The sequence below is a fragment of the Pelodiscus sinensis genome, chromosome 2 (assembly GCF_052426305.1).
Source record: "Pelodiscus sinensis isolate ZL-2025 chromosome 2, ASM5242630v1, whole genome shotgun sequence".
NCBI lineage: Eukaryota > Metazoa > Chordata > Testudines > Trionychidae > Pelodiscus > Pelodiscus sinensis.
In genome coordinates this window covers 147189182-147215333 of record NC_143053.1, presented here as the reverse complement: position 1 = coordinate 147215333, position 26152 = coordinate 147189182, and the positions used below count along the sequence as shown (strand labels likewise).

The following is a 26152-nucleotide window of genomic DNA, read 5'->3' as shown; positions in this document are numbered from 1 at the left end:
ATTGGTCATGAGGCCTGGTCCTAGCAAGGTGGGGTCTCAGCAGCTTCTCAGCAGGAGCCTGCAGCATACAACAGTTCTCCTTCTTGGTCTGCCTAGACTGATCTGGGCTGCTCCCTTTTAAGTCAGTCCACTCGAAGCATGCCCAGTAGGGTCAAGTGTCTGTGGCTTTCTGGGTCCAGAACTGCTCCTTAATCCTCCTCACTTCCCCACTGCAGGGATTGTATACTCTGTCACACTGACAAACATAAATTTAATATGCCTATTTAAAACTAGGCACGCCAAAGCATTGAATAATATATTGCAAAGGGTCCTGTAGTGGCCAGATGATTTGATAGGAAAGACTTATCTCTAAATTCTGTGAATAAGCAATACTTTTCTAATAAAATGGTAACTTTGTGTTTTATATGTTTTCTTGCACGAATCATTTCCAAATAATCAGCACTGGGGAGCTGTAAAAGATGGCTTGAAGAATAGCCAGATACAAGACTTTCTGTTTTCTGTGGATAAATTTGTGGGTACCTTGTCATCAGCAAGACAGATTTTAGAAGATAAAATTCAGCTGCAGAAGGTGGATATTGAGAGTTACCTCAACAACTTGCACAACCCTTCTGACTACATAACAGCAGGTCAGGCATTCTTTAAAGGAGAATCTTATGTGTTCCAAAGCAAACATGGAAATGAGACTATTGATAGGAAGAGAAATGTTCTGTACCCTCTGTGCTTTCAGCTAAAATTTCATTTGAAAGGTTAATTCATATTCTTCCTTAGAGGTATTTTTCTTCTGCTGCTTGATCTTAGAAGTGGAGTATAATTCCATGTTTATACCCTTGAAAGTTACAGTGATGTGATGAATTCAGTACTAGGACCATTCAGTTCTGCAGGGTGCAAAAAGCTCATTAAGATGTGTTTGGAGAGGATGGCATAGAATGGGAGATCAGCTGCTACATATGGAATGCTCCTTACTTTTGTTGGTCCTCAGACTGGGTACATTATGGCTTTCAGATCTATGTATTGGAAGGGGGCCTAGATGTAAAAGAGAAGGGATGACTTGGGGTATGGCCCCATCTCTCCAACAATAATTTCTCTTTCCTGCCCTCTTTCCTTGTCATTACCTGATGTTTCCGCGTGAAATAATGTGGATCCAATCAGCATAATCCATTTCCCGTGCTACATACTAAAGTCCCCTTAATGGGTATGTTTTGGGGCAGGCACGAGTAAAAAAACCTATGGCAGCAGGGTTGATAATGGGTTCTGAGGCAGTGACTAAGTGCCATGCTCTCCAATGGAGGGCACAAGATCTGAAAGATTTGCCTCTGGATGTCAGGGAAGCTGCAAGTTTGCCCTGGTCACAGTACAGAGGGCAAACCTTGCATTGTCCCTCCAGATGGAACACTCTGAAAGACCTTTTGTTTTGAAACATGTAGCACTTCCTGGTCCCTGTGTGGATTGTTTTCCACATTGGGGACAATGTGGCCCTCTAACTTCACTGGAGAATGAATGGGAGGAGATGGCAGGGAAGGAGAGAATCCTTGCTTAACCACAAGTACAGTTATTAACTAAACATGGTACATTAATTTAAGTTGTTAGACTTGGCATTTTAGTTAGATATGAAAATCCCACATGACAAAATTCAGCAATATTCCAGTGCCTTTGAAGTATACATCAGCTTGCATCCAGCCTGGAATCAGGCAGTGAAAATTCTTCTGCAGAATATTTAAATCTGTGTATATTTCTTGGCCTTTATTAGTAGAATGCACTTTTTGTCTTGTGATTCTAAAGGCAATAACATTGACCTCATTGAGAAAGCTGAAGGAGTGCTAATGATATGGATCAAACAGATTGGACAAATTTTGGTAGAGAGTGAACAGATGAGAAAAGAAGCGGATGACATTGGCCCATCTGCTGAACTGGAACACTGGAAATCAAGGATGGCATCATTTAACAGGTTAAAGCGTTGCATTATTCTTCCTGGTGGCTAAAAGACAGTTTATTTATAAATGGAAAGTCAGAAACAAAATAAAATGTATTCTCTTTTTAAAGCCTTTTAGATGAGATCAAGAGTCCAAGAGTAAAGAAAGTTCTAAGTATTCTTCAGGCAGCGAAATCAAGACTATTAAAGCAGTGGAAAGAACTGGTAAAGACAGTGCTTTTAATAGAAATAGTTTTAAGTCAATTAAAAGCATGCTGCTATGCTTATGCTATACATGGAAATTAACCCACCTAGCTAATAATAGTTTGGGGATGATGCTTTTTATGTATTGAGGTTTTATCTCTCTTTGATATAAACATGTAATACCGATTCTCATGATTTGGAGTCAAGTGTATATATTGGGAGCCAACTCTATCCCATACATTGCCAGTTACACAGATACCTAAATACCTGTGGGATTGCTAGGAATGGAATAGAGGAGGTATTGTCTACAGGCTCAAACTAGTTTTACTCAGGAGACTTGATGCATCAGACATAGAGACAACTCTGATCCTAATTTAACAATGCAAAGTGTAGGCATTCCAGAATAAAACAGACTCACAAGCCATGTGTAGATGACCTGAGATTCAGAAGTTGCTGAATGCACAGATAGATAGATAGATAGATAGATAGATAGATAGATAGATAGATAGATAGATAGATAGATAGATAGATAGATAGATAATGGGCAAAAACAACAGATCTACAACCAAAATCTTCTACTCCTTAAAGTGTGGATCTACTTTGAGAATAGTCTCTGGAAAAATGGTACCTTATTACACAACTAATCTTGATGTGTGCACTCAGAGTAATTTCTGCTGACTTCTGTGGTAAAAATAGTATTTGATCTGTTATCCCTGCAGAGCCAACACCTATAAGAGACAGTAAGAGATTCTTTCTGTGCAATGTCAACAGAATTATTTATTAAAGTTTAAATCAGTCAGACCTGTATAAGCTGGTATAGATACACAGGTATCACTGAGGAACTACTTTATTAATGTGATAATGTATAAGATGGGAAGAACCCAGATATTTTAGAGCTTGAGCTGGTTTTGCAGGCCTGGCAGTTAGAAAAATAAACTGTCTCTGTGTGTACATTGAGAACATTCAATATTGCCAGCACCAAGGATTTGAATTTCATGAGTCAGGTTTCCAAAACAATGATATTAGCTAAAAAAAAAAGATAAGATTTTACAAAATGATAACATTGTGCGCTATTTGTTTGCGTCCTAATTTTTGAGGCTTCGGGGTTTATATTTTCAAGTTTGTTTGTTTTTAAATTGTGAGGGATAGAAATAAAAGTGAGATGAAATTCCGTTGAAATCCCATGATTTCAGGATCTGGGCCTTTAAGGACAAGACAAAAATACCACAAGTCTTGTGATAAATTCATGATCATTGTCCACACTATTTTGAAAAGACTACAACTCAACTGAAAAGCAATAAACTTAGGACTCCATAATACCATTTTACACTTACTTTTCAGAGTAGAACTTGCAGTTTAATCATGAAAAAATCTTTCAGTTTAATCAGCGAGTTTTTCCTAAACTGGGATGTATAGTCCTGTCCAAAAGCTGCTGATTACCAGGCAGAAATTATTAAACAACGATCGGGGCAGATCTTTCCAATTCGTACTCAAACAAATTGTCTCATGGATTTAATTGTGAGTATTTTTATGAGGAAAGGTTTGCAGGATTCAATCCTGTTCTTTTAATACATGCATTGGAAAAATATGTGTGACAAACATAAATGCTATTCATTTTAGTTGCCTTTTCCCTTTCAGGATGGTAATGTAACAAATGCTGCCAATGAAGCTAAAGACAATGTAAAATATTTATATACACTGGATAAGTTCTTTGGTCCACTCGGTAAAGCCTCACCTGTAAGTTTTTATTTTTTTTAAATAGAGCATTTAGATAATATGAATCTTAGAAGAGAAAAAGAGAGCTACCCTTTATTATTTCCAGAGGGGGAATGACTCTCCCTTTCCATTTTCAAATGTAGTGCTCGTACAGTTGTTGAATTGAATGTATAGACTTTGAATAACCCTTGGGAAGTGGAAAAATACTGCTTCTCATGTTGCATACATCTGCCATTCCAGATGCTAATGCAGGGCCAGCAACAAATCAGGGTGATATTCTCCCAAAGCCACTCACAACTGCTGGTGCTGAAATGAACTGCCACTGATAATAAATTGGGGGAACCCGTGTAATATGATCATCCCTTTACTTCCTTGCTTGTATTTCTTTAAGGTTTGCAAGAGGTTTCATATTTACTAGTTTTTAGGAAATTTGAATGACTGATTTTTCCCTTCCTTTTTGTGTCCTAGGCAGCAATGGTGGAACATATACCCAGCTTAATGAGCAGTATTCGTATGATCTACAGTACATCACCATACTATAATACATCAGAACAGATGACTTCTCTTCTCCTAAAAATCACTAATCAAATGATTAATACATGCAAGATATTTCTGAGTGAAGGTGTTTTAAAAATCTGGGACCTGGACAGGTAACATGCTATTTCACTAGTTTTGTCTTCTTATTTAGTTAAGACTAATAGCAAATTCATAAGTTAAATATGAATGTTATTGGAAATTAATACTTGTGTAAACCCTGATTGAGCCAAGCAACAAAGTTTTAATTTTTTGAGCACATGAATGCTTCCATCACTTCAGTGAGACTTCTCAGAGTGTATAATGTTCAGCACAGGGTTATAGTTTATACTGTGTAGATTGCCATTAAATGCAAATGCAACAATTAAAAAAGCTATTATTTTGTTATCAGGATTTTCTTGACACAAAACACACTCAGATGGAGGAAACTAGGAACAAAGGCTCCTCGGAGAGAAAGCCCTAGGGACAGGCAATCTGAAAAAGGTTAAGCTTAGGTATATGCTTTTGAAGTTAACAATAAAGACAAACTACGAAAGGAGTAAATTTGCACCATATTCAGTGTGGGTGTGCACTCTACAAGAAACAGAATGGGAATTCCACCTGCTTGAATGCTATTGTTCTGCACCAATTGCTACAGGGATTCAGTGTGGTGAATGTTAATGCTGCCAATGTAGCTTTTGATCTACGAAAGCTGGATCCGCATTAAGCTTGCAAGTGAAGTTCAAACGCACACTGATTTTTTTCTTGAAGACGTCAGTTTTGTTCTTCCATGCTCTGTTATTTCCTTTATATTGTTCGTTATGGCTATTATTTGTTGTCTTTTGTCTTCTATTTAGATTGTAAGCTGTTTGGGTCAAGGACCAATTTTTTATGCTATGTTTGTACAGTGCCTAATATAGTGATATTGACCGTTAGGCACTGATGAAATTACACATAAGAAATAATAAAAGGGAAACAGATCAATGGGGGCAATAAAAGGAAATTATGAGACAACAATGATTAGCATGGTAGGCTATGGTCTGAGTACCAGCTGCCTAAAGGGGGCTACGCTGTGTGTGTGGGGGGGGGGGGGGGGGAGTTTCTAAGAAGGTATGCAAATTGCACTTGTATTTGCATATCTTCTTCCGATTCTTTTTCTGGAAGAGAATTTTCCGATATTTGGCCCATCCACATAGGGCCAAATGTTGGGAAAAAAAACCCTCTTTTGGAAGCCCCCTTATTCCTCATAAAATGAAGTGTACAGAGGTCTTCCGAAAGGGGGAGGGGTTTTGATATTTGGTCCAGTGTAGATGGGCCAAATATCAGAAAATCCTCTTCCAGAAAGAGAATCGGAAGAAGATATACAAATGGGAGTGCAATTTGCATACCTTCTTTGAACCCCGCCCTCCTCCCACAGTGTAGCCGTACCTTAAGTGTGGTGAAGTTTTTTGAAGCATCATGGCAAAGGAGCATTTAAGGAGGAATTTGAAGGAGGACAGGGAGATGGCTTTATTGATGTTTATGGGAAGCTCTTCCCATGAGTGGTTGCAGCACAGGAGAAAGCGCAAAGAAGGAATAGGGATTAGAAATTAATATTAGTAATAGGAATGAATGTTTAGTTCATTGCAAGCTGTGCAGTGTGTCTAGTGTGACTAAAAGGCCAAAGGGCCCTCTTCCAGAATTAACAGAGACTCACACCTTGTGCTTATGGGTGACGAAGAGACATGAAGATAGAAATGTAGCCGTGTTAGTCTGGTGTAGCTGAAGCAAAATACAGGACTATGTAGCACTTTAAAGACTAACAAGACTTTAAAGAGACATGAAGTATTCCCCCCCCCCCCCCCCCCAGGGACCTCTTTGTGGGAGGAGAGGATTCAGATGAGTGAGCTGAATCCAATCACTAGGCACAGGAGAGTCCAGTGGTTTTATATGTTAAATGGTGCATGGGAGCCTTGCTTTGTGAGAGATGGGGCAGACATCACATCCTTCCCCAATGTTAATAAAGTTGTGGCCTCCTGCTTAAATCCGTCCCTCTGTCTATCTTCGTTCCCCTACATGTACCGAGCAATGGGGTGTGCGATTGCATTTCTCATGGCCAGAGAAGAGGATGTTGCAATAGTGAAGACAAGATGGTGAAAGCCTGGATGAGAGTTTTCTCTGTGTATGGATAGAAGAGACTACGTTTTAGAGATCTTGTGCAGGAATTAACAGCAAGATTTAGACACAGTGTGGATGTGAGGATCTAGAATGAGGAGCAAATCAAGGATGACACTATAATTACAGGCATAAGGGACATAAAAGTAATTCATGCTAAAAATTTCTTGTTGCTCTTTGAGTGTAGAAAACATAATTACCTTTCATCAGCACATTACAGAATATTGGTTTGTACACTATGAATGAGGATAAGATTTTGTTATTTTTAGTAAAAGCCATGTACAGGTCATGGGCAATAAATAAAAATTCAAGGGAGCCCATGACTTGTCCGGGACTTTTTCTAGAAATAAAAGGGGGGATGGAGGTGCCAACAGCCAGCGCCTCAGTGTCAGGTAAGGGGGCACAGCTCTGGTTCTAGGCCCTGGCCAGCGATCCAGCCCCAACCCCAGATGAAACAGTGGAGGGAAAGGCGCTAAGCGGGAGGGATGAGGAACAGCAGGGCACACTCACAAGGTCATGCAGCCCTGACTCCCAGCCCTGGCTGTAGCAGCGCACAGCCCTAGCTCGTGTGTGTGTGTGTGTGTGTATGTCTGTCACAGGGCTCAGTTATAGAGTGGGGCACAGTGCCTGTCTCTATTGCTGACCGGAGCCAAAAAGGGCAGGGGGCAGAGCCCTGACCCAAGCCAGAGGCAGAGGAAATGTGCAACCCCCACCCCAGCCAAAGCTACGGGGTAGAGGGAACACACAAGCCTCTGCCCCTGCCACAGCTGCAGGGCATGGGCAGATACTATTTTAGTCCCAGCCACAGCCTCTGGGGGAGAGTATGGTAGCACATAGCTCTGGCTTCAGCTGCCGATGCCTGAAGCTGTAGAAGTCATGGAGGTTGGGCGAATTTACAGAATCCGTGACTTCCATGGCCTCCATGACTAAATCATATCCTTAATTATAACGAATGATCATAAAGAAAATTATATATTAATTTTATTTATGATCATTCTTTATAATTAACATACTTGAACAATGTTAATTTCTTATTCGTTCTTTATTCACTTGTTCGTTTGCAAATATCTGAGACTCAATAGGGTGTATTCATGAGGTTTTAATTTCCGATTCCTTTGCTCTGATTCACATTCTGGAAATAGAGGGACAACATCCTAACAGAATGATGATCTTTACAACTAATTGACTTATATACGTAATAACAATCCATTATTTAAACCTAAAGGGACAAATATAGCCTCCCTTTGCTCACTATTTCATCCATAGTAATTATGTCAAAATCGGTCAAACTATTGCAATGAACTGACTGGACCCAGGCTGTGCCCTTGGAAATTGTGACTTTCTAGAGGTTCACATTTAAAGAAGACAAGAAAGTTATCTGACATTTGATCCCACCTAAGAAGAGAAGAATCCAAACATTCTTGGAAACAAAGACATATTTGTAGAGGGAAAAGGTACAGGAACTGAACAGGCTACATGATGTATGCAGTTCCTACTTGGCCTATGCTAGGTAGGTTAATAGGGCCACAATTTGGTCCAATAACAGTAAAACATGAAACAAAACATTTAAAAAAATCAAAATTCTATCTTGCAGAACAGTTTAAAAAGGAACATTTTACATTAATCCTCTTCACATTTTGAATGATGTAGTTATATACATCCATGTACACATTTCATCAAGTTACTCTTTATAATATTAATACAATATATTCCAGGTACTGGACTTGATAACATGTCTATGTAGCTGAAATGTTCAATGATTATAATAATTTATGTAGCTGTCTATGGTTATGTTTGTCTTCTGTTTTTCTTAGGCAAGAATTATTAAAGAGGGTACAAGAATGTATTTATCTCAATGAACAATATCAGACATATTTTCAGAGAGTAAGGGAGAAGCTAAAGGAAAATCCAAGTGATCGGCAATTTGATTTCAGGTAAATCGTTCATTCCATCCTGAATCAAATCTTGTCCATTTACATCTATTATATATTTTAGAGAGTTTATCTGTTTGTCTGTTTGATCAAGAACTCCTCCTAAACTGTAAGAGCTGGAACCACCAAATTTGCTATACAGCTTCCTCATATCATCACTGAAAGATAGGTAAGGGTTTGGTTGTGCCTGGAAAATGGTATGTGCCTGGAATGGGATTGCTTCTCATAAAACCAAACAGAAAAGAGCAGAATCACCAAATGAAGTACAGTGTTCAAAATTGACATAAATGAGCGAATGTTGAAAGAGACTGAATCAAGATGAGCCAAAAAATAGGGTGAACTTGGAATAGGATTGCTTCTCAATAAGCTTTACAGAAAATAGATAAAACAGATATATTTGGAGTAGTGTTCTGTTTTAGCACATCTAAATCAATGCTTAAGGTTTGAAAACTAGAAGAAAATGTTATTGGAAACCAAATTGACATTAGCTCTTTTTTGTTAATACACAGTGAATGCTAAGCATTTATAGAGATGAAGAAAAAAATGCAGTTGATAGAATTCCCATTTTAAAAAATTAGTAAAAAAAAGAAAAGAAAAAGTGTAATAATCTCTTTTTAAGAAATTTAAAAAATTAACTTCATAAAAATAACAGAATATTTTTTAAAAATACAGTCATTTGAATAAAGCATGTACATTTTCCTTTTATTTACAAAAAATCCACTTAATTGAGTTAAGGACCTGAGCAATGCCAGGTAAATCTATTAGGGTACGTCTACACTACAGCGCTAGTTCGAACTAACTTAGTTCGAATTAGTTAATTCGAACTAAGCTAGTTCGAACTAGCGCATCTAGAACTAAAAACTAGTTCGAACTAGCGTTTTGCTAGTTCGAACTAGCGCGTCCACACTGATTGGACGCAGGGGGGCATTTAAGGGCAGCTGAAACCGGTTCTGGCAGGGCATCAGGTCAGCAGTTGCTTTGTGTGGCTGCTGTCTGAGGCTATCTGAGGCTCGTGCTTAAAGGGACCCCCCCTGGACAGCCGGTTCTCAGCTTTTCCTGCTTGCTTGCCAACCTCGCCGAGGGACAGCAAAGCGTCGGTCTCTGTGCCCGTCTGTGTCGGTGCTTCCCTTCGGGGGGGACCGCCGCAGGTGGCAACATGGAGCCACGGCTCGCCCTGCACCTTCTGGTGCACGTTCTGGACTTGCTGCTGCAAGCCTGCCAGCAATGGCTCGAGGCTGCCTGGCACCACCTGGGGAACGTCAGCCCCCTGCCTCTCCGCCTGGCCGCCCTGGGGGCCGTGGAGGAGCCGCGGCGGCGCCCCGGCACCGGCGTGCCCCGCCGCATCTGGCGTCTGGACACCAGCAGCGACTGGTGGGACCGCATCGTCCTGGAGCGCTGGGACGACCGACAGTGGACCCAGAACTTTAGGATGAGGAGGGACACCTTCCTGGAGCTCTGCGAGTGGCTCGCCCCTGCCCTGCAAAGAAGGGACACTCGCATGAGACCCGCCATCCCCCTCCAGAAGCGGGTGGCCATCGCCCTCTGGAAGCTCTCCACGCCGGACAGCTACCGATCCGTCGGGAACCAGTTCGGCGTGGGGAGATCCACTGTCGGAGCGGTGCTCATGCAGGTACGGCGCTCGTCGGCCACCGAGCCGGGGGGGAGGGGGGCTGCGAGGAGGGGATGGGCCGCCCCAGGGACAAAGGGGGGGGCGGGAGGAGGCGAAAGCGCCCCGCACCGGAGGGGTCGGGCTGTCCCGGCCGTACTACACGCCGCCAGGGGGGTTGCTTCCGGGAGTGGGGCGCGGGGCACTGCCAGGGCACGCACGCTCCCAGCCACCCGGGCGCCCCACTGATTGACGCTTTGCTGTGTCTCTCTCCGCAGGTGGTCAAGGCCATCAACCGGGTGCTGCTCCGCAGGGTGGTCCGCCTCGCCAACCCGGATGCCGTCATCCGGGGATTCGGCGCCCTCGGCTTCCCCAACTGCGGGGGGGCCATCGACGGGACGCACATCCCCATCCGTGCCCCGGAACACCAGGCGTCCCGGTACGTGAACCGCAAGGGGTACTTCTCCGTCATCCTGCAGGCCGTATGTGACCACCGGGGACAGTTGACGGACATAAATGTGGGCTGGTCCGGCAAAGCACACGACGCCCGGGTGTACCGGAACTCCTCCGTGTGCCAGCGGCTGCAGGACGGGACCTTCTTCCCCGACCGCCACATCAGGGTCGGGGACGTGGACATGCCCGTCTGCCTGGTGGGGGATGCCGCCTACCCACTGCAGCCCTGGCTCATGAAGCCCTACACGGGACACCTCAATCCCTCCCGCCAGGCCTTCAATAACAGGCTGAGCAGGGCCCGCATCGTGGTGGAGGGGGCCTTCGGGCGACTGAAAGCCCGCTTTCGATGCCTCCTCACCCGTCTGGACCTGGCCGAGCACAACATCCCTCCCGTGGTGGCGGCATGTTGTGTGCTCCACAATTTGTGTGAGCGGAAGGGGGAGGCTTTCTTGCCAGCCTGGATGGCTGAGGCTGACCGCATGGCTGGACACTACGGTCAGCCCCGCACCGCCGCCGTCCGGGAAGCCCAGCGGGGGGCCATCCGGATCCGGGAAGCCCTGCGGGAGAGCTTCCAGGTGGAGGAGGAGGAGGACTGACCTCTCCCTGCATGCCCCACCGGGGCCTTCTTCCACCCTACCCCCCCCTTCCCCTTTCCCCTCCCTACCTACTGTCAAATAAAGACACCTGTTTTTCCAACAAAAACGTCTGTTTATTTCACAGAACTGGGGTGGGGGAGGGAGGAATGAAGGTGGGAGAAGGGAGGGGGAAACCTGGGACGAGGGAGCTGGAAGGGGAGGGGAGGGAAGGGAGGAAGGGAAAGGAAAGCTCAGGGGTGGGAGTCTGGGTGCCTCTCCCGTCTCGCCACACTGCGGGTCCGGGGGCGTCGGTGGGGAATGGTTGTGGAGGGGGGGGCAGAGAGGACAGGGGGTGTGGAGGAAGCAGGAGCGGAAGCAGGAGGAGCAGGAGGAGCAGGAGGAGCAAGAGGGGGAGCAGGAGGAGCAAGAGGGGGAGCAGGGGGAGCAAGAGGGGGAGCAGGAGGAGCAAGAGGGGGAGCAAGAGGGGGAGCAGGGGGAGCAAGAGGGGGAGCAGGAGGAGCAAGAGGGGGAGCAAGAGGGGGAGCAGGAGGAGCAAGAGGGGGAGCAGGAGGGGGAGCAGGAGGAGCAAGAGGGGGAGCAGGGGGAGGAGGAAATGGAAAGCGGTCTAGCAGGCTCTGGAGGTGGCCTCGCAGGGCACGGCCCTGCTCCTCCAGGGCCTCCAGACTCCTCTGGCGCAGCCTGAGGTCCTCCTGGACCCAGTGGTCCTGGAGACGGAGCTGTCGGTCCAGGAACCGGAGATGCCGCCTCTGGTAGTCCTCCTGGTTCCTGGCTGTCCTGCTTGCCCGGGCGCGGGCGGCTGCTGCAGGCGGTGTGGTGCGCCCTGCAGTCCCCGGTGCTGCAGCTGTGGTGCAAGAAGACCAGCGGTCAATTACCCCAGGGGCCCAGGTGTGTGAAACCCAGCTCCCCTCTGCAAGGCCAGGGCCCCTGCAGGATCCCCAGCTGCTGCTCCGTGGTGGGCAAGGCCCAGGCGCACGGTCCCGGGGCTCCCTCTCGCCCCAGCCCCCCGTACACATAAGGGGAACACGAGGGTACTCACAGGTGGACGCCTCCCCGGCCTCTGATGATGCAGGCGAGCGGCTCTGTGGGGTGCCTCGGGGGTCCCGGGTCCTGGGAAGGCTGGCAGCAGGCTCCTGGCTCTCAGAGCCCTCTTGCTCCTCCTCGGTGTCCAGGAGCGGTCCCTCTGCCCCGGGGTCAATCACGTCCCGGGGGGCAGGGACGGCATGAGCCCCCAGGAGGCGGTCCAGGGCATGGAAGTGGGGGCAGGCCTCCGGGTCAGCCCCTGGCAGGCAGGCCCGGGAGTAGGACTGCCGCAAGTCTTTAATCTTGCAGCGCACCTGCTCCCGGCTGCGCTGGTGGCCCCTGGCGGCCAGGCTGGCAGCCATGCGTCCATAGACGGCCGCATTCCGGTGGCTAGTGCGGAGATCGTGGACATTGGAGGCTTCCCCCCAAACCTCGATGAGGTCCACGATCTCCGCACTTGACCAGGCGGGCGCCCGCCTTTTGCGCCCCCGGGCAGGCTCCTGGGAGCCGCCAGGCTGGTCGTGGGGAGCAGTGGAGGGCTGGGAGCCCTCGGATGGCTGGCTCATTGTGTGGCAGGTGCAGGCTGTGCAGGCACGGGTGCTTGCAGCCTTGCAACTGGCACAAAGTGAGTAGCCAGCCCGTGGCCCTTTAAGGGCTCCGGGGCCGGGAGGGGGGCAATAGAGTTTCCCTGGTGTTGGCCAGAGTGGCCACCAGGGAAACCTGGGAAGCCTTAGCCTCCCACTAGTTCGAACTAAAGGGCTACACAGCCCTTAGTTCGAACTAGCTAGTTCGAACTAGGCGTTAGTCCTCGTAAAATGAGGTTTACCTAGTTCGAACTAAGCGCTCCGTTAGTTCGAATTAAGTTCGAACTAACGGAGCGCTAGTGTAGCGCATAGGAAAGTTAGTTCGAACTAACGTCCGTTAGTTCGAACTAACTTTCTAGTGTAGACATACCCTTAGTAATTTATAAATACAGAATCAATGTAGGTTCAGACTAACAGGTGACTTTAACATTTAGTGAAAATATAAGCATGTTCTAGGTCTGATCCTCCAGTCTTTATTCAGAAAAAAATGTCGATGACAAGTTTTGCTAGAGTTTGTCAGAGTTTTGTTACCTATATAGGCCCAAAGGGATTTCGATTGAACTAATGCATGTATTTAGAAGCTTCAGGGGGTAGCCAAATTAGTCTGTACAGGATAAACTTAAAAAACAGCAAATGGTCTGGTAGCACTTTATAGACTAACAAAACATGTAGATGGTATCATGAGCTCTCGTGGGCACAGCCCACTTCTTCAGATGACCAGAGTTTCAGAGTTAAGCATGTTCATAAGTGTGCTTTGGATGAGGCTTTTAGTCATATTCCCAATGAATCATCACTACAGAATAAGGCCTTCAGCCTGCAGTTTAGCATTACAGGATTAAATTGTGATATTCTGCAAAATGTGGCATAAGAGGAGGTTTTCTTTTAAATAAAACAATTACAATTAGGACCAAAATTGGCACATGTAGGAATTAAGCATTGAGTACTTCATACTCAGTAAAAATATTTTACTTGATTCTTCACAAATGGAAGTGTATTTTAGACAAAGAGAAACATTGTACAAGCACTGCAAGAATATATTTGAATCTCAGAAATTCTTGCTGTATGTTTTATTCAGTATGTTTATGATAGTCCGTCTATTGCCTTTTTTTCATTAGTGAAAACTATATATTTGGAAAATTTGATGCATTCTGTAAACGCTTGGAAAAGATTTCAGATATGAGCAATATCATGGAAGGCCTTTTAGAACTGCAGAATATAAAAATAGAAGGTATTGAAAAGATCAATGCTCATTATGAAACAATTGCTACCAACACCAAATCAAAAACCTATGATGTTCTGGATCACAGGAAACAAGAGGTAAATAGGTCAGAAATAATCAGAAATGTTAAATACTTGTGAAAATCTAAATCAGTGACCTTTAAAATATGTGGATTTTATAACAATATACGAAAGAATGATTGATTGTAAAATTTATAACAATATATGTATTAATTTGTTTATAATTCTCACATGTTCCTATTTTATTAATACAATTTTCGGATATTAGGTATTCACAACTGGCAGTTGCACCAAGATAGGTAAACTGGTTGTGACTGACAACTAATGGCCCATTGGTGCAAACACTTTTTCTTGAAAATTAAAAAACAAAAAAATCTTGAATCACATCTGGAAAACCCTTAATCATGCATATAGTGATTCTGAAGTCAGTGGGACTACTTGTATCAGTAAGGATTAGTTAGAGGTGGAAGAAATGAAGAAAAAGGCCCCCCCTAGTTATCACTTAGGTGACTATTTTATGTGCAGTGGTAAAACACAGAGATCAAGATGGATTGATTTAATAGCAATTCTCAGACTGTTCCATTGAAGAAGTTATGCTTGTGTGGGAAGCTAGTGTGACTACTCCCATATTTAAGGCCCCAATTTCTTGAATGGAGACTCATATGCTTTGCTAGAGCCAGACCATAATGACAACCATGTGAAAAATATTTTGACATATTGCACTGCCCTTCTTCCTTGTTTCTACATTCTGAAAATTGCCTTTCTGTTTCAGGCCCAGAGCACTTCTGGACTGTGCTCTGATGTCCGTCATGTTTGTTGTGTGATTGTCCATTGAAAAATCATATTTGGATGCCTCTGGGGTTTGGGGCTGTTTCAAGATCTCTAACGGCTGTTATATCTTTTTCTGGTATTTCTACATATGAAATGTTTGAGGGAGGGTATACTGTGGACTGCCCGTGTCTAGTGGTGAGAGCCTCTTGTGAGATGATGAATGCCACTAACTCTCATAGAAGTCACTCAGAATCTCACAAAATTAATTACATCATATAGCCCATCTTTGTTTTTTTTGTCTCCTCTCCCCCTTTTCAGTTTGAGAAAGACTACCTTGAATTTAAGAATCAAATCGAAGGTCTGTACCAGTCAGTAAAAGAATTAGTGGATTCTTGGTTTGAGAAATCTTTAACTGTGAGTAATTCTGCAAGTAAAAAATTCTGACAACTTCAGAAGTGCTGGGTACCACAAACACTACTGAAATCTCTGCATGCTGCAGGTGCATAGCATCTTTGGAAATTGGGACACAATGCTTATTCAAACTTTTCAAATTCTGTCAGAAATACTGGACATTTAAATGCTGATAATTGTCAAGTGCCAATTTCCAATTCTGTCCTTTCTCACTTCTTTTGTCCTTCTCATCTTCCCCATTTTGTCTAGTCTTTCTCTTTTTTGCTCTGGCTCTTAGTTCTACTGATGCCAACAAAATAGCAAATTGCTCCTCTTGGAGCATCTGTCATTATCTCTCTGATTTACCTCACAGGCCCTGGTTTCTCTCTGCATCTCTAGATCTATTTTTGCTTCCTTTCTGTGCTTTCTTTCTGCTTTCTACTCCAGCCTACAATTTGCCATTGGTACCCACTCTTGTGACTTCCACTCCAGGTACACTTCAGAAATGCTCTTCTGAATATAGTGCATGCAGGTTGTTTCATTTTTATGTCATATGCAAGGCCAACCTCAAATTAATGTTCTTGTGATGCTTCCAGCACCATCTGTTTGTAACTCAAGTAAAAAAAAAAAACCCCACCGTATATGATTATTAGTAATTTGTTTGCTGTAGGTTCAAAAGTGTAGTAAGCCCTATTGGTCCCAGGATATTAGAGAAACAAGGTGGATGAGGTAGTGTCTTTTATTGAACCAACTTCCATTGGTGTGTGACAAACTTTTGGTGTAAAAGATGCTTTCAGAATTACAGCAAAATGCAAAGTGGTACAGATTGTTTAGCATAAGTAGTTAGCACATACTTTAAGGGACCATTCAAGGTAGAGTGCCCAGTTAACATATCAGCAGTCATCGGACAAAAAGAGGGATTTAGTGTGTTCCAGATTGTTCGAAAAAGCTATGCATCCAGTGTGTCTGTTGAGTCCACGGTTTTTAGTGTCTAGTAGAGTAATGAGTTTAAGCTCCCTCACTCATCTTTTGAAAGTGTTGTGCAGGTTTCCTTACAAAGGGCCATCATCCTCCAGAACACAATTGATTTCATCCCCAAACTTTGCACTACTGTATTGGCAACCTATTTCAGAACACCATTCTTGCCAACATGGATGCCATTTCCTTATACATCAACATTTCTTACAATGACATCCTGCCTCAAATATCTACACAGAAGTGGACAACTCTCAGATGTTCCCCATGGACAAGTCACCAAACTCATCCATTTCCTCCTTACACATAACAACTGTACATTCAACAACATGTCCAAATCATAGGGATCAGCCATGAGTACCAGGATGGCTCCCCAATATGTTAACCTCTTCCTGGGCCACCTTGAAGAAAAACTTCTGGACAAATGCACCATCAAACCAGTGATCTACAGACAACTTCAATAATCATCACCCATACTTCAAACTCTCTCTAGAACACTCCCACACCTGAACATCACAATCAACTTCAACAGTGGAGCCCTACAGAATAAAAGAAGGCCAGTACAAGAAACTCTGGATCATTGCACCTACTTTCATAGATCTAACAACTACTCCCCAAACACACCAAACAATTTATTATCTACAGCTAGGCACTCAGGTGCCATAGAATATGCTCCGAGGAGAAAGTCCATCTTCACTAAACAAGGATACTCCACCTGAAGTAGATCACATCATAGAATGGACCACACAAATAACTGAGAAACCTGCCTAAGTACAGAAACAACCTGCCCTGCAACGACACACCTTTACTTGTCAACAATCTGTAACCAACTAACCTCCCTCTTTTTGTCCTATGACTACATAGGTGTAAAAAGGCACTCTTTCCTGAATTGTCCCTTACTGTTATATGCCAACTACTTATGCTAAGTAACATGACCCTGTGACGTAGTGGGGGTGCTGTCTGCTTTGTAACCTGGGGTTCCCCTGTGCTGTGATGTGTGATTCCCACTAACTCACCCACATATGTATTGGCCCAGACACCAGGGCCGGCTTTAGGAAGTGCGGGGCCCAATTCAAACCGTTTTGACTCCCCCCCCAGGATTTTTTGTTGAGCAAAAAAAAAAAAAAACCACCAACACAAACCACAACCACACACAAATATCACATCAGAAGCAGATCTGATCAAAATGTACATTTAAAAAAAATGCCATGCTTTATTATGCAAAATTATACACAAAATTAAATCAGTTGCCTTAAGTGTAGGTCAAATATTTTCAATTGCAAACTATCCTATTTTTTCAATAAAATTTAATTTTTAAAAAGTTACCAGAGACCATTGCAGATTTCTGTTACATAAATTTACTTTTTAAATAGCAAAAATGGAGTCTTTGTTAAGAAAGTGTCAGTTCTGTGGTCAAGTTCCAGTCCTTAGTGATTTCAGCACCAATGCTTTCACTAGGTAATATGGTACCTCACCACACCATTGCCTCCTTTGCACTGCCCTTCAACACATTGCCTGCATGTTGAGTCCAAGGTCAGTCTACACAAGATTTTATCAATGATTTTTGCTCAAGCGATCACTGAGACAAGACAAGGACTCTCAATTGATTCTAGTCAGCTCTGCCTTTAAACACTGGGGCTGTGTCTACATTGGCATGAATTTCCGGAACTGCTTAAAACGGAATACTATTCTGTTTTCAGTTTTTCCGGAAAAGGAGCATCTACATCGGCAGGCTGCTTTTCCGGAAAAGCCCTTTTTCCGGAAAAGCGTCTGTAGCCAATGTAGACGCGCTTTTCCGGAAAAGAGCCCCGATCGCCATTTTCTCGATCGGGGCTTTTTTCCGGAAAAGACTACTGAGCTGTCTACACTGGCCCTTTTCCGGAACAGTGTTCCGGAATTAGGACTTATGCCCGAGCGGGAGCAGAATAGTTTTTCCGGAATAGCGGCTGATTTTGTACAGTAGAGCGTCGTTGCTTTTCCGGAAATTCAAGGGCCAGTGTAGACAGCTTGCAGCTTATTCCGGAAAAGCAGCTGATTTTCCGGAATAAGTGGCCCAGGGTGTAGACAGCCCGGATGTAAAGGGTCAGATATAATTGAGGATTCCCAAATAGACTCTACACCACCAGAAATAAAACCTGTTTCCATCTTCTGTGACTTTCAGTTAGATGTGACAGTTGATTAACAGATGGCAGTAGATAGCTCATTCAGACCACTGGCTGATAATAGTTAGTCACCCTGACCGGTCATTAACCAGAGTCATGGACTCACCCTACTCTCCATTGTCTCTATGATTCTCTGATGACCTATGACAAAAAAGGAGGGTGGAAAGGGAAGCTGAAGGGAGAGACCTCTCTAAATTCACCAATCAAAGAGCAGTATTGCCAACCCAAAAATCACAAGAAACGCCTACACAAAGATATGAGACTGGTCTACAAATCATAAGATTTTTTTAAAAATAAAACATGTTGAATTTTTATTGGCCTTTTGTTTGAGTATTTAGGGTTCATGTTTTAAAGCGTTCTTCCTTAGCTGTAAGGCCCAGAAGTATAGAGAACTTTTTTTAAATGGAAGCTGAGATTCCTACATAATCAATTGACTCCAGGTCTTTAGAAAAACACCAAATGTTTTGAGACTCATGGTAAAACAATGGAGGAATTCTTGTGAGCCCATGCTTTGCCCACAGTATAAATAAAAAAACAACAACAACACACACACACACACACACACACACACACACACACACAAAATCTTCTCCACTAAATATCCTAATGAGATACTGCAAATGAGGAACGGAATTCAAATGAGGAAATGAGCTCCTGATATGACCAGGTATCAACCTAGTTCATATTTGAGATGGGTTACCAGGAATCATACACGACAATATGAAATCTTTCCACTCTCAAGTCAGCATAGTCACAAAACACCTATAATTTTGATCCATGCATTTATTGGATAGTGAAAGAGAAAGGAGGGGAATTAGTGTAGATAAATGTTCAAATTAAAAAAAAAAAAAAAGCCTGAAGGAATTGGGACTGGGCTCCTACATCTCACATTCAGAACTGACTAGGACACTTATGACCAGATTTTCAAAGGTGTGTAAAGATCAGATAGATATCTTTGAAGATCTGAGTTGGCAACTGTCTCTTCAGGAGCTTAATTACCTTTGAAAATCTGAGCTTAGATTTCCAAGTCCAATTTTCAAAAGTGACTTTAGTCACTCAAGTGCTTTTGAAAATTTTAACTGGGGGCCTAAAGAGACAAAATTAGACAAAAGGCAGGAGATATGGTATTCCTTTTAAAAAGGCGTGACATCTATTTTTAACTAAATTTTATATTATTTTTCTCCCAGGGGCAACTGACCCTCCGGCCCCCTCACTACGCCACCCCCCCCACCTTCCTGAAGATCTATCATCTTATGCATTTGCAAGATCTGTGAGAGCTGTCCCATGACTCTGCAGTTAGTGTCTGCCGGCTTCTGGGTGGTGTCTCAATGCTGCCACATTCACCTCCAAAGAGGGGGCTTCCCAAAGCAGGCCCTTGCTGCAGACCCCCAAGGCATCCACAGGTCCAGTCGCCTTTCAATGGGCCCACTTCCCAGGGCTCATTGATCTTGGATCTGGATTCCATCCCCTCTCCAACCTTTGCAACTGCCCAGAGGTGCTCACCTTCCGCCTTATCCATTCTCACCTCATTCACCCAACAGAGATAGTCTCTGCCTCACTTGTCCTAGGGACTATTCTACCAAGACGTAATACAAAGTTTCCATGTAAAAGGACTCAATACAAAGCTAAAAACTTCAATGAGAGAATGATTAATACAGAGATGTGTCTACATCTGCTGCAGGGAGACACCTCTGCCTGCCTCCACCCCTCTCCCCCCAGAGTCTACAGCCCTATTGCAAAGCAGGGGAGTGGAAGGAAAGAGGCTGAGGCCCATCAATGGGACTAAAGCAGTCATGAGCAAGCCACGCCCGGGAGCCATTCTCCTGTCCATTGCTGCTGCTGTGTTGCTTCAGGCACGCTGAAATGCAGTCACCTCTAGGGTGGGCTGGACAGCTGTTTAACACCTGCACAAGGTTTCAGGCAGGGGACAGTGCAGGCTGCCTTCCTGCAGAGCCCCCATCAGAACTACTGTGCCCTCCTGGCTTAGGAAAAGAATAAACAGGAGGATTGGAAATTAACCTGCCCAGTCTCACGTCCCCTAGGCAGGGAATGAGCCATCTACATTAGGCCCCAGCTGGAGTATCATGTCCAGTTCTGGGTGCCACATTTCAGGAAACGTGGAGAAACTGGAGAAAGTCCAGAGAAGATCAACACAAATGATGAAAGGTCTAGAGAACATGAGATATGAGGCAAGGCTGAAGAAATTGGGCTTGTTTACCTTGGAAAAGAGAAGACTGAAAAGGGACATGAGAGCAGCTTTCAAGTATCTAAAAGAGTATCATAAGGAGGAGGAAGAAAAATTGTTCTGCTTGACCTCTGAGGTTAGGATGAGAAGCAATGGGCTTAAATTGCAGCAAGGGAGGTTAGGTTGGACATTAGGAAAAACGCCCTGCCTGTCAGGGTGGTTAAACACTGGAATAAATTGCCTAGTGAGATTGCGTAATCTCCATCACTGGAGATATTTAAGACCAAGTTAGACAGATACCTGTCAGGGATGAGCTAGGGCAACTCAACTTTGGAAGCCCCAGGGGCCACACTGATACTTACAGAACATGCTGAGGGCCTCAACTTAAATGTGGTTGCATATGCAAACAAATATATACAAAGAGCTTCTCTCACACTGACAGGCATGAATACAAAGATTAAGGCAAGACTACACAACACACAGGCCCCATTTAAGTCAGTTCTGCTGATATTAATAAAATGCAATACTTACCCAATTTCTACCCATGTGACAGCACTTTTCATGAGCAATGACAGTCCAAGAATTTAACTACTGAAACACGTATCAACAGAAGATCATTACACTGACTACTTTTTTGTTTCAGCTCCCACTCGCCAGCCACGTGTTGATCCCCATATAAACCCAAACTGCACCGCGGGGCACAAACAAACTGGCCGTAGGCAGCATACCAAGTTATTAATAAATATTTTATAAACCTTGACCTTTTCTCTCTGCTGCCATGTCTCCTCTCCTTGCGCCATCATCTCCCCTGGTGCCTGCTGCCCCCAACTCCTCACCCTCCTTTGCTGTCCTGATTCCTGCCCTTCTCACTGCCCTCAGCCCTCCTGTGACCTGCCCCCCTCCACCAGCCCTTCTCTCCCCCCTGTGCCCACTCCTCCAGTAGACCCACTCTGATCATGTGAGCTACCCCTCTTCTAACACCTCTCTCTACACACTTGCCCTGCCTCTCTCCTCTGGTGCTGGTCTCTCGCCTGCAGGTGTCTGCCCTTCTGCCTCACCCCAGAACCCCCTGGCACCTGCACCTTCCCTTAGCCCTGCACCCTCCTGGTGCCTCCCCCTTCCCTTACTGCCCCTGCCCCCTTTTTCCCTGACACCAACCCCCTCACCACTTTCTGCCCCATTCCCCTCCTGCCCCTCTGTGCCTTCACACATACCTTGCTCCATCCCCACCTTTCTCATGCCCACTCCTCTTTTCAAGCCTTTGCCCAGCACCTCCCCCTCTAGCTCCCAATGCCCTTCCCCTCTCCCAGCATCACGCTGTCCCCCCTCCCACTGACACCTCCCCTCCTGCCCTTTTCCTTATTGTCTGCACTTGGCCCCCTGGCATTTGTCTCTCCTGCATCCCTGTCTCTTGGTGCCTTTCACTCCCCCCACCCAAGCCCCTTCTTCTTCCACCCCTCTCCCTCTGCCTCCTCTTCTACGCCCAAGCCCCTTCCCTTCCCCCGCCACTGCCTCCTCTGTCTCCCCCCGCTGCCGCCACCGCATGAGCATTCCCTACCTTCTGCCTTCCCCCTTCCAGGGCTGGAGTCCGCGCTCACGTCCCAGAGACCGAACCCGGGGCCAGAGAGGCCCCACAATGTGCTTCCTAGAAGTTTCAAAATCCTGGGCCATGACGTCATGTCACGTCATGTCACAGCCCAGGCGTCCTCCCCGCCCATGCGCAGTGCAGCAGGTGGTGAGGAGGAGCCGCGCGCGGCAGGGACATTTCGGGGTCTAGGGAGAGGCTGGGGCCCGCTCCGGGCAGAGCCAGGGGAGAGACCCATCTCCGCATAGTGGTGGAGCAGGGCCCCGGCTCTGTAACTCGCCGGCACTTCCTGGTGCAGGGGCGCAGGGACCCCTTAGGCATGGGGCCCGATTCGGCTGAATCGGTCGAATCAGCCTAAGGCCGGCCCTGCCAGACACCTAGTCCCAGCCTGAGCAGAGGCTCTTCCCAGGGGAGAGAGACAAAGGAAGGGAGGTGGAGATGGCCACCTGGCTGGGGGGCAGGACCTGGGAGCTGGGCAATTTTTTGGCTGGGCAATCATGAAGAGAAGAGACGAAATCGAGTACTGGGGGTTGAGAGGCCTGTGGACCCCTACCCGAAGGGGTCTAAGGCTGCCGGCCCCCTAGCTTGAGTGTGGTTGGTCTTGCCACACTCACCATAGCGTCAAGAAGTGGAGTGACCTGGCCCCAGCCTGCTGTGCTCTCTCAAGCCTGGCTCTTAGCCGCATTCCTCAGGGGAGTGGGCACACACAATGACAACTTATTAAGCTATTCTGATCTTGATGGGGCATTTGCTGCAAATCTTCAATCTCTCTTTTTAGACAGAACAGATGTTGGCTCTTCTGATAAAGTTTGAACACACTGGAAAAGGCAATATTGATCTTACTGAGAAATATATAATCGTCCTTCAGCGATACAACCGAGATTTAGATATGGTTCGAAAACTCTACCAGAAGCAAAAAGAAAATCCACCTATCCCTCGTAATGTACCACCTGTAAGGATGAAACTAAGGCAAGCAAAAAAAGATCTTTACCCTTTTCTGTTAATGAAAACATTAACTTAAATTTTGTTCCATTTCAGGTAACTGGAAAGATTATGTGGGCCCGGCAGTTGTTCAGAAAAATAGACTATCCAATGAAATTTTTCAAAAAGAAGACTGCACTTTGGAAGGTTGGAAATTAATTGGGGGGAATGCTAAATTGAGAAAAAAAAAGACATGCCGATAGCATAGTTTACTGTTATCTCCCTTATATCTGTTCCTCTGCACTTTCAAAGGCATGGCCCTTGATTCTAGTAGCAGTTCCTATGCTTGGTGACTCTTGCTGCTGCCTTCTGGTGGCAATGCCAGTTCCCTGTGTGACTCATCACACCTGTTTCCCAGGTACCTTCTACTACTTGGTCCTGGTAGGTGACTCTTTTTGTCTTCACCTGGGCCTGCCCCACATTGCCCTGCACTGCAGACCATTGTTTTAACTTCCCCAAAAGAAACAACCCTTTGTGAAATTCCACATGCCAAGTCTCATTGCAGTGTCACATTGTTGTAAGTAAGGTTGATAAAAATGAGAAAAGGAGTTTCAGAAGGTTTTTATAAAGTTTCCTAATTGAATTTTAAAATATCTTTCTAAGTTGTTTGGCATATTTGATCTCCAAAATAGTTTGGCCTACAAACTCCACACTTGTTTGGTTTCATTGACCATCCTGAAGAAAGGCCTGGTAGACACAATCTAATCTATTATGAGTGCAACATAATAAAATCAAATTTCTTGTGGTTTGTAGACTCCAGAAATGAAGAAGGTTATTTGGAGCTATAACAAAATGGCTGCTGTTCTTTTAGAATTTGAACTTCTTTATCACAGAGCATGGTGCAGGTTTGCTGAGCAAGCTAAGAATGGGCTGCGTGCTTCATTACTTGTCAGACATCCAGAAACTAAGGTAAAAAAGATAAAAGTAAAATAACAGTAAGGGATGAAATTTACTTATAATTAAGATTGCAAAATAAAGCACTCCAATATTACTCTGTGTGTGACACCCTAATTCTGCCCCTTTAGGTATATATGTTACAAAACAGATTTTAATTGTTTGATTGCATAATAGTTTTTCCCATAGGATACCTGTCACATTTGGTGGTGGATAGGTCCATCAGTGGCTATTAGCCTGGAATACAAGACCATGCTCTGAGTGTCCCTAGTCTGTTTGCTAGAAGCTGGGAATGGATGGGAGGGTGATGGCATGATGATTACCCGTTCTGTTAATTTTCTCTGAAGCACCTGGCACTGGCCACTGTCCAAAAACAGGATAGCGGACTAGATGGACCATTGGTCTGACTCAGTAAGGCCGTTCTTATGTTAGTGCACACAAGGAACGATACTCAGAGAATGTTATAACTAGCTGATTTTTTGTCCTAATGTTTCCATATGTAGACCCCATGCTTTATGTATTATACATTGTCAAAAACCTGCCTCAAATATGTAATTATTAACTGTCTCATGATCTTTCCTATGTTCATTAGCACTATACCTCAAAAACTTCAGTGAATTTGAGGTCAGAACTACTCCGTGAGATATGAAAGTAGTATCCTTACTTTATAAATAGGGATTACAGCACAGAGGCTGTGTCCAGACTCAGGGTTTTTTTCGGGAAAAGTAGCCTTTTCCCAAAAAAACTTCCCCTGCGTCCAGACTCAAGCCGCGTTCTTTCGAAATTAATTCGAAAGAACGCGGCTTTTCTTTCGATGGCGGTAAACCTCAATTTACGAGGAAGAATGCCTTCTTTCGAAAGTTCCTCTTTCGAAAGAAGGCGTTCTTCAATGTAAATAGGGAGTCTTCGAAAGGGAGCATCCAGACTCGCTGGGTGCTCTCTTTCGAAAAAGCGGATTGCTCTTTCGAAAGATCCGCCTGCAGTCTAGACGCGATATTTCGAAAGAGGCTCTTTCGAAAGATGCTTTCGAAAGAGCCTCTTTCGAAAGAAGCCTGCAGTCTAAACATAGCCAGAGAGATCAAGTCCAAAATATATAATTTTGAATGCTTCAGTGGTTGGAAATCCCCCAATTAAGATACCTAGAACCTGACTTTTTAGAGCATTTTATAGCACTTTACATGTTTAATGCACTGTACCAACATTAATCCTTGCAACATCATTCCTCTGCAGTAGCTATTATCCCCAGATGGAGAAACTGAGATGTGATGTTAGAGTGATTTACTTAGAGCCACAGAGAGATTTAATGACAGACTCAGAATTAGAATTTAAGTTCTCCTTATTCCCACCCCTATGCACATTTCTCTGGACCACACTGCCTCATCTGCACCTGCCAAGCAGCTCTTACTGATTTCATTTGCATTTGTGAGTCCTTAGCTCTTTCGCCTATTAGACCTTCTTTGACCCAGGTTGGGCAATGCAGTGGTCCCTCACTCTCAGTGGGAAAGGAGGTCACTTCCCCTCACCAGGACAGGCAACAGTAGTTGGGCTCGGGCCCCAGTGGCTGAGGTTGAGCAACAGGCAATGCAGACTCCTGGCTGGGGTGAACAACAGTTAACAGTCTGGAGTGCTGGTCCCTGGAGTGAGGCAGAGCAATAAGCAGTCTTTAGCCCAGAAAACCTAGCTAAGTCAGACAGCAATCAACAGTGTAGAGCCCACAGCCTCCTGGCTGGGGCAACCAACAACCAATGCACAGGCCTTCCGGCCTAGTGTGACTGTGCTGCCAATCCCCAGAGGTGGGGTAGTGGCAAAGGGGTAGCCCAGGACTCTATTAGTGGCAGGTGGTTCTTCTACTGGGTTGTTGGGGAAAATTAAATATGGTGCCTTACTTCCTGGCAGAACAACTGGACCAAAGTCTGGTTCCCCTGCCTTGCTTCCTACCGCACTTAGTAGCATTACTCTGTTAAACTGGGGCTCTGTCTGGTTACCTCACAATTGGGTAGTGGCCACTTCAGCCACGCTTCAGGCTCCTCATTCTCTTCAGTCTGTAGTGCACTGGTCTGCTCAGCTGCTAGTCCAGGGTCTTAAAGAAGGCTTGGCTCCTTAGAAGAGACGTCCACTGCCTTCCTTAATGCAGCTGCACCTGAACTGCCAGGCCCTCTCTATATACTTCCTGCTCCTCCTGGTATTTCTGGAAAGATAGATGGGGTGGGTTTGGTTCTGGCTCCAGGGCGGGTGTAATGGTCCTTCGCTCTTAAGTCTGGAGGGAGGCCACTCCTCCTCACTA

At 45.0% G+C, this 26152-nt stretch overlaps 1 protein-coding gene across 1 annotated transcript in view; it reads left to right on the top strand.

The window, feature by feature from the left end:
- LOC102447295 (dynein axonemal heavy chain 5-like) overlaps positions 1-26152 on the top strand; it is a 290514-nt gene that overhangs the window by 32944 nt on the left and 231418 nt on the right. Inside the window, exons 9-19 of the mRNA XM_014581788.4 lie at positions 440-626; positions 1780-1945; positions 2041-2134; positions 3752-3850; positions 4298-4479; positions 8311-8430; positions 13802-14003; positions 15015-15110; positions 22772-22945; positions 23032-23121; positions 23728-23883. Of these exons, the coding sequence (XP_014437274.3) occupies positions 440-626; positions 1780-1945; positions 2041-2134; positions 3752-3850; positions 4298-4479; positions 8311-8430; positions 13802-14003; positions 15015-15110; positions 22772-22945; positions 23032-23121; positions 23728-23883 (1566 nt within the window). The remainder of the gene's footprint in view (positions 1-439; positions 627-1779; positions 1946-2040; positions 2135-3751; positions 3851-4297; positions 4480-8310; positions 8431-13801; positions 14004-15014; positions 15111-22771; positions 22946-23031; positions 23122-23727; positions 23884-26152) is intronic.